Source organism: Heloderma suspectum, chromosome 8 (genome assembly GCF_057233095.1).
Source record: "Heloderma suspectum isolate Gila_16-S chromosome 8, 16-S_ref, whole genome shotgun sequence".
NCBI classification, from domain to species: Eukaryota; Metazoa; Chordata; class Lepidosauria; order Squamata; family Helodermatidae; genus Heloderma; species Heloderma suspectum.
In genome coordinates this window covers 3,155,588-3,168,403 of record NC_139465.1, presented here as the reverse complement: position 1 = coordinate 3,168,403, position 12,816 = coordinate 3,155,588, and the positions used below count along the sequence as shown (strand labels likewise).

At 58.4% G+C, this 12,816-nt stretch overlaps 1 protein-coding gene across 1 annotated transcript; it reads right to left on the bottom strand.

Annotated features, from left to right (window-relative positions):
* Nucleotides 1-2: 2 nt before the first annotated feature.
* SLC22A31 (solute carrier family 22 member 31) lies at nt 3-11,660 on the bottom strand. The gene is made up of 9 exons (XM_084812733.1): nt 11,277-11,660; nt 10,835-10,938; nt 8,693-8,847; nt 6,725-6,893; nt 4,516-4,661; nt 3,472-3,580; nt 2,979-3,193; nt 2,341-2,452; nt 3-835 (listed from the first exon to the last, which is right to left on the bottom strand). The coding sequence occupies exons 1-9, from the start codon at nt 11,643-11,645 to the stop codon at nt 406-408; spliced, it is 1,809 nt and encodes a 602-aa protein (XP_084668859.1). The 5' UTR covers nt 11,646-11,660; the 3' UTR covers nt 3-405.
* Nucleotides 11,661-12,816: the final 1,156 nt, after the last annotated feature.

The window sequence follows — 12,816 nt, the reverse complement described above, 5'->3', positions numbered from 1 at the left end:
CGGAGCTATGAAGGCAGCAAGCAGTTTATTAGAAGCCCAGGGCTGGGGGGTTCCGAGCACATGGCAATGGGGACGCCAGGATTTGGGGGCAGCAGGGGCCTCGTGAGGGCAACACAAAGGGCTACAGTAGGCCGCAGGAGGGTTGCCACCCCTGCATTAACGCCTCCGCAGGTAGAAAGGCAGATGGCAAGAACCTCAGCCAAGGGGCGGATGGCAGAACCTCTCCTGTGACAGACGGCTCCTCCCAGGCTCCCCCCCCCCGCCCTTTTGCCCCAGTTCTTAGGAACGCAACGAGGGCAGGGTTTGTGGGCAACAGCCCCTCATGCAGGGGCTTCGTCAGGGCTGGAACAGCCTTGCCACCCTCACCCCCCAGCCAGCCCTCCAGGCAGTCCAGGCCCACCGCCTCTACACCTCCTCCTGAGCGCTGCTGTTCCGCGGGGGCTCCAGGAGCAGCTGCGTGGCCTGCTGAGCATCCGGCCCCTGCCGGCCGGCCAGCATCTTCTTGGTGGCTGTGACGAGGCGGGCATAGCTGTCGGGGTCATAGGGGCTGGCCCCGGGGCGAGCGGAGAGCAGCGGCAGGTGGTCGTGGTGGCGCCGGCGGGTGGAGCAGCGGAAGAGCGGAGGCCGGCGCTGGCTCTCCCCGTCCTGCAGCGACTCCGGCAGGGGCCTGTTGCTGCTCTCGGGGAGCAGCATGATGCTGAGCACCGACAGGATGGCGAAGGAGGCAAAGACCACGTGGTGAAGGAAGAAGCCATGGCTGTGGTGGAGGTCCATGATGGGGGCGGCGGCCTGGCCCACCAACCGGGCGGCCAGGATCAGGCCCAGCCCAGCACCCCTGCAGAGTGGGGAAAGGCAGCAGAATTGGGAACGAGCAGGGCCGCTGTCCCGCTGCAAAGGGAACCCTGGCTCTCTGATGGCCAGTGCAGGGACGTAAGGAAGAGAGCGGTCGATGAAGCAGGCAAGCGGTCCATTACGTGGGGTCAGGCTAAGGCAGCAGTGGTCAATGGAGCGGGCAGAGGTCTAAACACAGAGCAGCAGACGTGTGCAATACGCAGTCCAAGAACAGAGTCAAGAAGGAGCCCAAGGGTGAATATCACAGAGCATCCACCACAGGGCAGGGTCCGGGAGGCCAGGGACAAGGCAGGGGAGCTGCTGGGATGGCGTTGTTTCCAGCACGGGATAGGCAGACACTGACGAGCCTGTTGCCCCAGCCAGGGCTCAGCTGCAGTACGCTAGAACTCTCTGGTCAGAGGCCTACTCATGAGGAGCCCCCTTCCTCCCAAGGCCTGGCCTGTCATCGAGGTTCCCTGAGCTGGGCCTGCCCCCCCGGCACCATGGCTCCCTGGGACTTGGGGGTTGCTCGGCCTCCTCCTCTGAGGCAGACCCCCCCCCTTTCTGAGCAGCTGGGACCTCAGCAAGCTCCTCCACAGACTCAGGCCCCTGTTGCGGTGCGGGCCCTGGCAGGAGCTGGGCGCCATCCTCTGTTGGGGCCTCTAACTCTTCCTCCTCTCCAGGGAGTCCAATGACAGCCATGCCGGGGTCGGGGGGCAGATTGCCTGGGTGAGGCATGGCCAGCAGCCTTGGCCGAGAAGGAAGCATGACCCCCAATGGATGCCCACAAGATGGGTTGGACTACAACTCTCATCACCCCCAGCCACGCATGGCTCTCCCGTCCTCTTCTCCTTCCCCAGCTATCTGTTTTGCCGTTTCCACAGCTGCTTGCAACGGCTGCGGGTGCCTGAGGCCAACGGGGAGCTGCCTTGCACCAGGTCAGCCCATCAGTCGAAGAGAGCACAGGCAACTCTAGCTGCAGCAACCCCTCGGGGCCGCAGGCAGGGAAGAGCCTTTCCTAGCACCTGCTAGCCAGGATCAGGCAACACCAGGCACTTCAGGAGGGGCCGGGGCAGAGCCCCTGCTTTACGTGCACCACGTCCCAGGTTCAATTCTCAGCAGCATCTCCAGGTAGGGCTGGAAAAACTCTTGCCTGAAACCCTGGAGCGCCGCTGCTGCCAGTCAGTGTTGGCAAAACTGGCCTAGATGGATCCAGGGTCCGACTCGGTCGAAGGCAGCTCCCCATGTGCCTCTGGCCTCGTGCATGCAAAGCCCCCGTTATGTTTTCATTAATACAACAGTCCTGATGGATTTAGATATTCACAGGACATGCGGAGGCGGGGGGAGAAATGCGCAAATTGGGTCTTGTCCTGCTGGGATAAAGCTGCAGTCAAACTCTTAATCTAAGTTCTGGGCTCCAAGTCTGCTGGTTTCTGCCTTGTGCGCGCACGCACGCACGCGCACGCATGCACACGCACACAGAGAAGGAGATGCAGAATTCTCTCTCACCTGACCACGGTGGGCAGCACCTCACTGGCAAACAAGACGCTGAGGGCAGCGACCGCTTGCGATGCCAGAATGCCCAGGACGGAGAGTGCGAGGATGAGCCAGGCCATCAGGTCTAGGGAACAGTGACGAGAGAGGGGGACTAAGCTCAGGTCTGTCCAGCTGCTAACCCCCTACAGCAGATGTGATTATGCCAGGGTGGCTACTGATGGCCCTGCAGACGTTTAGGCCTACAACTCCCATCAACCCTAGCCAGCACAGACAATGGTGAGGAATGACGGGAGGTGTAGGCCAAAACATCCAAAGGGCCACCAGTTGCCCACTCCTGGCTTATGCAATCCATGTAGAGCAAACCTCAGGTGCTTGTAGAGCAAACCTCAGCAGGTGACTCAAGCTAGCGAGTCAAGCTGCATGTGCCGTGGCCAGGCTGGCTGCAGAAAAGCTTATTTCCCCTGACCAGAACGCAACACAGGCACAGCATGAAGGAAGCGCCCCAACAACAGGCCAGGGCACCCCAGATTTTGGACAGCTTTGATCCTTCTGTGCTGGAACCCCAGACAAAAGGAGCAGAAGCAGCCACGCTCTCTCGCGCTCTCCCCCCCCACATCCCGCCCCACACCTCCCAGCAGCAACCTCATTACACTGAGTCAGGGCCAGCAGGAGCAGCGAGGAAACGCCCGTCAGGATGGTGCTGAGCAGGAGGACAGCCCGGCGTCCAAAGCGGTCCACTGTCAGGCACAGGAAGAGGATGGCCAGTGCCTCGCTCACTGCCAGCAGGAAGTAGGGGAAGTAGAATCGGGGCGCGAAGGGAGTCAGGTTGCGGGTGAAGCAGTGACGGATGCCGCTCCCAATGAGCCTGTGAGACGGGCAGGTGAGGGGAAGAGGGGAGAAAGGCTGGGGGACGCTGCGCAAATCAAAAGGCAGCTACAGGGATGGTGAGCTGTGACCCAGCACAGGCTGTGGAAGGCAGCGTGGAATTCCACAGTGCAAGGAATGCGCTGGGAGGAGGGCGCTGGAAACAAGTTGGGAGCCAAAAGCAGGGTGATGCCGGTGCTCACCCCCTTGTCCACAGCCACCACACCCCTCACCGGACTTGCCGTCCCGGCCCTTCCCCCTGACCAAGCGGGCTCTTACGCCGTGAAGCCCAGAATAAGGCTGTTCTTCCACACGACGCGGGTGTTGAAAACCTGGCAGATGCCGTGATATTGCGGCTGGGGGGGGCCATCCAAGAGGTCGTCCCGCTCTGGGGACAGAATCAGAAGCTGTTATTCTCCTGAGACACCCCCCCCCCCCGCTAATCAGGAACCCCAGGACATATTTTGATGTATTTGAAAACGTTACATGCGTCCTGTGATATGAAATATTCTCAGGTTGGCTAACAACAAAAGTTAAAATGAACAAAACTGTGCAGTGAGAAGTACAGAGTAAGCAGTGAGTAAAACCGGCAGCAACAAGCAATTCAATTCCAACCTGGAGAGAGAGAAAATGGGCATTTGCTTGATGCCTAAACAACAGTGAATTCTGCACCAGGGGAGGGGATTGTGGAACTGGGGTGCTACCGTGGAGAAGTCTCTCTCCTCCACGCCTCACCTTTGATGCAGCCACCTTTGCCAGTTGCTTCCTGTTATTCACAGGTAATGCTGTCCTTCTAAAGCAGCCTTCCCCAACCTGGTGCCCTCTGGATGCTTTGGACTACACCTCCTAGCATTCCTGACCATCGGCCATGCTGGCTAGGGCTGATGGGAGTTGATGTCTATAACATCTGGATGGCACCAGGTTACTGAAGGCTCTTCTAGGAACCCAAAACACCACGCACTGCAGCTGGCCTCCACCCTTCTCTTGAGCGCGATTCAACTTTTGCAGGGCCTCCTGTTTGTGCGGCCACTCAAGGCTGATGCCAGCTCAGAGAAGCTGGTGTGTGCCAAGTAAGGACGGGGGCTTATCAGATCTTAGTGGCAAGGGGCAAGCCACACAAAAGGAGACACACCCAAAAAGGCAAAGGGAGTGACTGCAGCCGACAGGGTTTGGGGCATTCATGACACATGGGCCCAGGACTTTGCAAGCAACATGGCAGGGCTGAGATCCCCCAAACACCCCCGCCCCGCCCCAGATAAACACACCACACCCCCATTGCTGCAGGCCAGAACAGAGCCTACTGCAACACCCCTCAGAGCTCACGTGCAAAAAGGTGCTCCTGAGTGTAGAAGTCTTCCTCCAAATGGACTCCGTTGCCCTCGGCTAAGTCACGCAAAGCCCTCTTGCCTTTCTCGAGCTGCTGAGTGGCCAAGAGCCAGCGGGCGGATTCAGGGAACAGGGAGGGGCACCTGCGCCAGGGGAAAGATACAGCACAGGTGGGCTGGGCTGCTGGCGAGGCCTGGCACAGAGCCCGCCGAAGCTGCTCCTTTGTTCTGGAAAGCACAACCAGGGGGGAAGAAGGGAGGGGGAAGGGGGACGGAGCTAAAGTGGTCTAGCGGTCAGAGACCAAGCTCACACGGGAAGCCCACTGGGTGGCCGCTCTTTTGGCCTCAGTCTCCCGGTCTGTATAATGGGGGTGGCGGTGACCACATGTTCACCCTTGCAATGCTCTAATGGCAAGAGGAAACTGGGGTGGGGTGGGGGAATAAATGATGTTTCTCTGGCTTCTGTTGATGGCAAGGGCAGCCACATCCCCTAATAATGGGGGCGGGGATCAACAGCAGATGAACAGTGCTGCTTAGCTCCCCCTCTCGTACTTCACAAGGCCCCAGCGACTGGCGTTCTAGAGGGCAGCGTCAAGAGAGCCACGCTTGGGCCGGGTATATGGGGAAACCGACTCGCCCTTCCACCCCGCTTAGTGACAAGGCTCATGGGATGGCCTCAGCCAACTCTCCTCAGCCTAGCCTACCTTGCAGGGTTAAGGCAGTTGAGACACACAAGCTGTAAAGCCACAGAAACCGTTTCTGTAATCATGCAACTCTCTCTGCCGCCCTTACAACTCTGAACATGACAACGATGTCTCTTACACCAGTACTAGATTAAAGTTGTCAGGTTGATGTGCCCTGCTCTGGCCCGATGCCACGGAGTCCTCACCTGTCCTGCACTCCTGATGCTGCCGTGTAACACTGCACAGCTGCACATATGCGCAATGTTAAGCAATGGCTGCTGCATGTAGAGGAAACAGGTATGTTATATCCTATTGCAGGCTTTCCCTGCCTGACACCCACCAGATGTGTTGGATGGCAACTCCCACCATTCCCTGCCAGCATGGCCAATGGGAACTGCTGTCCAACACTTCTGGAGGGCACCAGGACAGGGAAGGCTGTCCAAGTGAAATGGGAAGGGTGTGGATGAAGTTGCCTGTAGGTAGCCAACTGGGTCGTCCAATGCAGGGAAGTTCTCCTCTGTGGTATTGTCCTGCCAGAGGTGCTTCTCCATACCAACTCCATTTGAGCTAGCTATTTCCCAAGCCTTTCTTGCAACCCTTCCAGGCATGGGGAGGCAGCCACCGCAACCCCCTCGGGAACTCCATCTCCCTTCACACCTCCCCAGCCCTATCAAGGTCACAGCCAAGTGAGTTTGGCGCAGAGCAAAACCTCTTCACTGGAGCACCACCATGCTGGAACCCTTGTGTTCAAGGGCCGAGGGAACATGCTGGACCCAGCTGCAACCCAGTCACTTCTAGCTGCTTCCTGAGGACTAATGCAATAATAAAGGGTGTGGATGCTTGAACAGCGCTGGGCCACAGATTACCACACCAAGCTTGCAGGAGCGGCCCTTGAGGCCATGAGGAAATGTACCTAATCTTCCTGGCCTCTGCTCGCCACATGCCACGCTCCCACTTGCCCCTTAGCATATCTCACAGCGATTTGAATCCGCGTCCATGAACACGTCCCTGTAGCAAGAGGCCACTGCAACGCTCAGCAGATGAACTGCAAAAGTGAGCCGCTCGCCTGCTGCTCCCTCCCGGATGCTGCAGACTGGCTCTTGGTTTGAAAAGGTTCCTCATCCCTCGTGCACTGCACAGAGCCATTTACGCAGAAGCTGCGCCACCCCAAGGAGGAGACACCCATGCGATTCTTCTGTCTTGGTTCGTGCTTACAACGGTGCCCACCCCTCAACATCATGGCAACCACCAACTTTACAAAATTAACTGTTTACAGTTTTTAAAATGCAAGAAACTTATGGCTGTAGCCTTCACAGTTTGAGTGGCCGTTACTCATTCTTATAAAACGCAGACATGTTACACACGTTTTCCCCCTTGGGGTGACATTTCTCAGGACAACGTCCCCATTTCTAGGAAGCCCAGGGCTGTTTGCGGGCCTCTCTCATTTCAAGGAGTTTTGTGCCGTAATCGCCAGGTGGCTTCTGTCCCTCACATTAGCACCCAGGGGCCGAGGGGCACACTTACCACCAGCAGGCGGCCAGCAGGGCGAGCCCCAGCGTGATAGTCCCCTGGAGGACCCGCCACGCCTTGCACGCCACGGCCAGCCCTGGCAAGAGCAGCTCCCCGGCCACCCAGAAGAAGCCAGCGCTCATGGCAACCACCAGCCGGTGGGGAGGGTCACACAGCTCCAGCCCTGAGAAGGAAGCACAGGGAGATGCAGAACAAACGGAAGGGAGCAGGCGGAGCGGGGCACACGGGCAGGCAGCCGGTGACTACCGGGGTCTCTGCTTCAGCACAGACCGACCGGCACTATCCAGCTTCCGGCTTGTTCTCCAGAGGCAGGCAAGCGCCCTGCTTCTGCGACCAATTTCCCCAATCTGGCGTCCTCCAGAGATGGTGGCCTACAACTCCCATCATTCCTGCCAGCTCAGTCATTGGCCATGCAGGCTGGGAGCGATGGTGCTTGTAGTCCAACATACCTGGAGAGCACTAGGTTGGAGAAGAAGAATAAATGCCTCCCGAGAATGTACTGGTTCAGGCAAGCTTTCCCTGACTTGCAGCTGATCGTCATGATGCTGTTCCGTTTTAGTTTCTTTTTATTGTTCCTTTTTATCTTGCATTTGTTGTTGAAAGTGGACATGATTTAGCCTGGTAATATACATGTATTTTTAACTGTGATCTGAAATATTTTTATCTAAACCATGGAGGGAGTGATTCTATGCCCCCCAGACAGCATCTGGGGGTCATGGGATACACCTGGATCCGAGGCCAGAGCCAGCGTGCCTCCTTCGGAGCCAGGAAACCGAGCTCCCTGCCCCCTTGCAGGCGGTGTGGAAGCAGCCGGCATGGTTCTCTCCACGAGCTCACAAACACGAGCTCACAGAGGGGTGAAAGGGGGCATGTCGGTGGGCAGGGAGGGGACTGGGGCCACAGGATCCAGGCCTTCCCCAGCCGCCCCCACCTCCGTCTCTCCTCCTCCCTGACGCCTCTGCCAGGCGGGCAAAATACCCGTCTCCCCAGAACGCGGTGCAGGAGACGGCTTCTGCTCTGCACTGGATACTTGGAAGCCTCCGCGTTCGGAGGCCTCCGAGTACCCAGGGTGGATCCCGCAGGGTTGCGCCCTTGGCGATTGTGCTACATTACGCAGTGTAGAAGTATTACTGATAAATAAATAAGAAGAAATAGAATAAGATCCCTTGGTCCCCCTTCAGCTTCTGGAGCAAGCAAGAGGCTGAGGACCAGCAGACCTGTGAACAGCGGAAGCTGTTACTCCCAGTTCACAGTTCCACAGGGTCACAGCAGCCTGTGGATGCCCCAAGAGAACCAGCAAAAACGTATTCCCCAAACCCCCTGGAACTCATTCACATTGACGGGATTTATCAGGTTAGGAAAATGGCCTCCGACACATGTAATTAAGCCCAGAGGCCCTGGCGACTCTCCTGCCAGAAGCCGCAGGCCGTGCAGCTGAGAGCAGGGCCAGCCGATGTGACGCCGCTTCTTCCATGAGCAGAGGCTGCTGTTGGAGATACTTGGCCAAGAGCTACTCAGCTGGCAGGTACTACGAATAGAGCTTTCTCAGTGGTGGCTCCACACCTTTGGAACTCCCTCCCCAGGGAGATACAGTACCTGTGACCTCATCACTGCTGGCTTTAAAAACCCAGAAGACACATTTGTTCCAGTCTGCATTTGGTGCTTGCTACTGGTGTGTGCATTGTGTTTAATTGTAATAGTATGTTCATGTTTTTGTAGTATTGTAAATCACCTGGCGAGGGCAGCATGTCCTGAAAGGCAGATTAAAACGGGCTCACAAACAACCGATCAGATCTACGTGCCACGGACTGGCGGGACGCAACTGTGGCAGCTTGTGAGAAAAGCCCCTCCCCCCCTCCCTGCTTTCCTTTGAGAGATTTCCCTTCTGCACAGTCGCGGAACCTGCAGTGCCCCTCCCCAGAGTGCCCACACTCCCACCCCAGCAGACCGGGTGCCACTCACTTGCGACGTAGAGGGAGAGGAAGGTTCCAGCCAGCATTGCCCCGAAGAGCAGCCGCGTGAGAACAAGCATCACATAATTCACAGCCAGCGCCACCGCAACTCCCAGGGGGAGGGAGAGCATCAGCGAGACGATGGAAGTGGCCCGCCGGCCAAACCTAGAGGGTGAACAGTGGGCGGGGGGAGAAAGAGGACAGTGAGGGAGACTGCAAAGCAGCCTGGGAACTCCCACTGGCTGCAACTTGACTCAGGTACCCCAGCCACCTCTCAGCACAGTTGCCAGTTCAGTTACTGTTCCATGATGGAGCAGACAAAGGGGACTGGGTTTTAACTTCTTTTTTAAGGCTACCCTTTGCAGCGTCCTTTGCAATGCAACCTGGGTCTCTGGCTTTTCTGCATTTACCTGGCTGCTGAAGATCATTATGGTGCTCATCAGACTAATAAATGCCTCAAACTAACAAATCTCCATGAGCGCACAATAGCCAGAAACACATCAAATTCCAAAGCATTCCACTTTTGCAGGACAATTCATTATCACCAGCTCTATCAAGCTCCAAGGGAACAGACACACCCTCCCTGGTCTCCCAAAAAGGAGCCTCATCTTACAAAGACCTCACACCTCTTTATGAAGTACTGTTTTATTTTATTAATAAGAAACACAGAACGTTTTATCTCAGACTCCCCCTTGCTAAGAGAGTGTCAAAGTCAGGTGGCCAAGAGGTATATAGTGAGGGGGGCTGGAACAAAGGAGCAAAGATAATGCCTTCCTGGTAAATGTTCTACATCCCTCGCCCCTTCTTTTACAGATTCCTGTACATCTGGCAAGGATGGCAAATAGAAATAATACAAAATGATAGAGAAACTGCAATCAGCAGGACATATATATTCATATGTGGCAGTGATGTCCTGTTTTGTTACAGGTATGAAACATGATCTTTTCAGAAATGGCAAACATTACAAGTAAAGCTATATATGTCCCATCAGTATTCGCTCTCTTAATAACGTGAAGAGAACAAATGGCAAAAGTGGCACCGAAGGAATTTATTCTGTTTAGGCTGATGGCAGCTAGACGTTGGAAGACTGCAGAACTTTTAACATTGTTGTCTTGGTACATGGAGCTGTGGCAAATAGCTGTGGCAGGAAACACCGACGTATCGTTAAATTAGCTAAAAGCAATTTAGCATATCTGATTTCTATACAATATGACACCATTCTATTTCATATACAAAACAGAGGTGTGCTCAGCAACATCTATCAAAGCCTTTCCTCAGACTATGGCAAAGAAACTAAGGGTGCAATCCTATAGATGTTTAGACAGAAAGATGTCCTACAATTCCCAGCATTCCTCAGCTAGCAGAGCTGGTTGGGGAATGCTGGGAGTTGCACGAGGTTTTTCTGTCTAAACATGCATACCAGACTGCATCTTAAACATAACTTGTTATTCTGAAGAACCATTAAGAAAATCTCCAAGCAGCCAAAGGGTCCCACCCATATTTCTGCATGAACAGCAAGGGGGGGGGGGATGACACATTGTTTTATTCATTTAAAATGATTTTAAGCCGGGTAGAACACTCTCAAGGTGGCGTACAAAAGAAACATTCCAAAATATGCCAAAAACAAATAGAAAAGCGATAAATAAGTATTTAACAAAGTACTAAAAAGTCACTATACAACAGACAACACCAGCAAAAGCAGCGAAACGCAGTGCCTTCTGTCAATAATAACTACATTTGCAAACTCCCCTCCCAGATGGTACTTTTTTAAAAGGCCGCAAAGACGCATAAGACGCTGCCTTGGATGAGGCCAACCTTTTGTGCCCCCCAGCCCAGGATTGCTCCTTCGACTGGCACGATTCTGCAGGGTCTCAGGCAGGGAAGCCCCCCCCCCCCGTCCTTTAAACGGGAGATGCCGGGGCTGCGCGTGGGGCCTTCTGCTTACCGGGCAGGTGCCCGGCCACTGAGCTGCGGTCGCTGCCCTGGCGCACCCACGCCCTGGCGCCTCCCGGCTCCGTGGCCAGCAGCTGGAGGCAAACGCAGCATTCCCTCGCCCCGGACTCTACTTAGGAACGTGAAAGCAGGCACCCGGCCCTCATCAAGGCGCCGCAGCGCGCAGGGCGCTCAAGGGCGGCGGGGAGCGGCACCTCACCTGTCGCAGGCCGAGCCAAAGCCCACGCATCCGAGGAGCCGCCCCAGCAGGTGGGTGGTCTGTTCCAGCGGCACCAGCCAGCGCCGGAGGCACACCAGGTCCCACTGCAAGGCAGAGCGGGCGGCGAGCTCTAGGCCAGGGCGGTCGCGCCTCCCCGGCTGCTTCCCTGCGGGCGGGCACCCGGCGGCCCTCCGGACGGCGGGGCCCGCACCCGCACCCGCACCGGCCAGGGCAGGGGCCCGGGAGCCGCAGGGCAGCGTCTGGAGGGCGGCGCGTTGCACCCAGCGGGCCCCTGCGGCGTCTCCCCTCGGGCGCGGGCGCCGGCCTCCTTCGCGGCGCGACCCTCGGCTGCCTGCGGCTGCGCCAGGGCCGAGGGGGAGCCGCTCCGCACTCGCCCGGGGGCCCCGCCCGCCCGCCCGGCCCGCGCCCCCGCGCGCCCGACCTGCGTGACGACGGTGGAGCGGAGGCCGGCCTCGGGCAGCGCGTACCGCCAGCCGCGGGTGCAGGGCCCGGTGCGGTTGGGCGGCGGCGGCCCGAGGGCGCCCCCGGCCGGCGGGTAGCGGTACAGCAGGCAGGCGCTGCCGCGCGGCGCCGACACGTCGAGCAGCTCCGGGCCGGAGGCGTTGCGCAGCGCGGGCGGCAGGAGCGCCGGGTCCGGGCGGCAGCGGTGCGGCGGCGTGGCGGCCAGCAGCAGCCCCGCGGCCAGCGCCAGCGCCAGCGCCACGTTGGGCAGCCCCGAGGCGGCGGCCAGCAGCCGCGCGCGCCGCCCGAAGCCCCCCGCCGCCCGCAGCAGCCGCCCGTCGAAGTCCATGCGCCGAGGGAGGCCGCCTGCCTGCCGCGCGGGGCGGGGCGCTTAAGGAGGCCGCCCGGGAGACGCCCCGGGGCGCGGCGCGGCGCGGCGCGGCGGCCCGCGCGCCCGGGCGGGCTGCTCCCCGCCGCCTGCGCCGAGCCCCGCGTGCCTCCTTCCGCGGCGGCCCCGTCGAGGAAAGGCCGCCGAGAGGAGCGGGCGGCGGCCTCGTCATCTCTTCGACGGCCGCCGCGGCTCCGCCCTGGCCTCTCCCCGCCGGACCCTCGCCAGCCCCCGCCCGGAATCCCACCAAGAGCCGCATCGGGAACTCGGGCCAAGGGGGGACCCGCGCCGCCCCGCGCCCTAGCCTGCCTCCTGCCCCCGAGCAGGCGCCTCCAGGCAGCCCGCGGCACTGACGGCAACCTGCTGTTTTCTGCCCACAGTGACTGCTCTTCAGAGGCAGACTGCTCCTGCCGGGGAGGCGCCATTCCTAACTATCACCCGTGGCTAATAGCATAAGGAAGGCCCGCCTTGTCCAGCAGCCAGAGGCTTCTGAGAAGCCCGCAAGTAGGACCTGAGCGGTCCCCGCTCTTCCCTCTGGGGGCTCGTCTCCAGAGACAGGCGGGTGCCTATGGGCCTGGGGGCTTTGTTCTCAGCCCTTGTGGCGATCAGTGGAGGGCCTGCACGATACCACATCGGCTGCCAGCGGTGCAGTTTGGGCTTCCCAGGACCACTGCATCACCAGCTAGTCAATCCCCCCCCCCCCCCGCCGCCGCTGCTCGTCAATTTCTTCAGCATGTCAATTTCTGCCTCCGCTGGCTTTATGCTGTTCTGAGGGTCTTTTTAGGAAGAGAGATGGAGGAATCTTTCTCAGAGCACTTCAGTTGCTAACTGCAGATGTGCTGGGGGATCTGGCTGTCTAGCTTCTTTGTGGAAAAGGAAGGACACTCCGCAGACACTCAGGGACCATCTCCTTTATGACACCACCTACCAGGGCTGAGACCTGAACTGCAAAAGGAAAAGGGAGGGAGGCCTCATCAGCCTTGGCACACATCAAGCCCTCCCACAGCCCTGCTTCACTCTGGTCCCCTGCCCCCCTGCCTTTTCCCCATCTGATTCCAAGAGTTCCCTGGGGCAGGATTCGATGCAAGGCCTCTGCAGATACTAGATGCACCCTTGATATCATCAGGGATCG

Bases quoted from the DNA above. Each gene is read 5' to 3' on its own strand.
- SLC22A31 (XM_084812733.1), bottom strand. From the start codon at position 11,645: ATGGACTTCGACGGGCGGCTGCTGCGGGCGGCGGGGGGCTTCGGGCGG. The intron at 10,939-11,276 runs GTCGGGCGCGCG...TCTGCCTTGCAG, and splicing joins GCTCCACCGTCGTCACGCAG to TGGGACCTGGTGTGCCTCCG. The intron at 8,848-10,834 runs GTGAGGTGCCGC...TTCACCCTCTAG, and splicing joins TTTGGCTCGGCCTGCGACAG to GTTTGGCCGGCGGGCCACTT.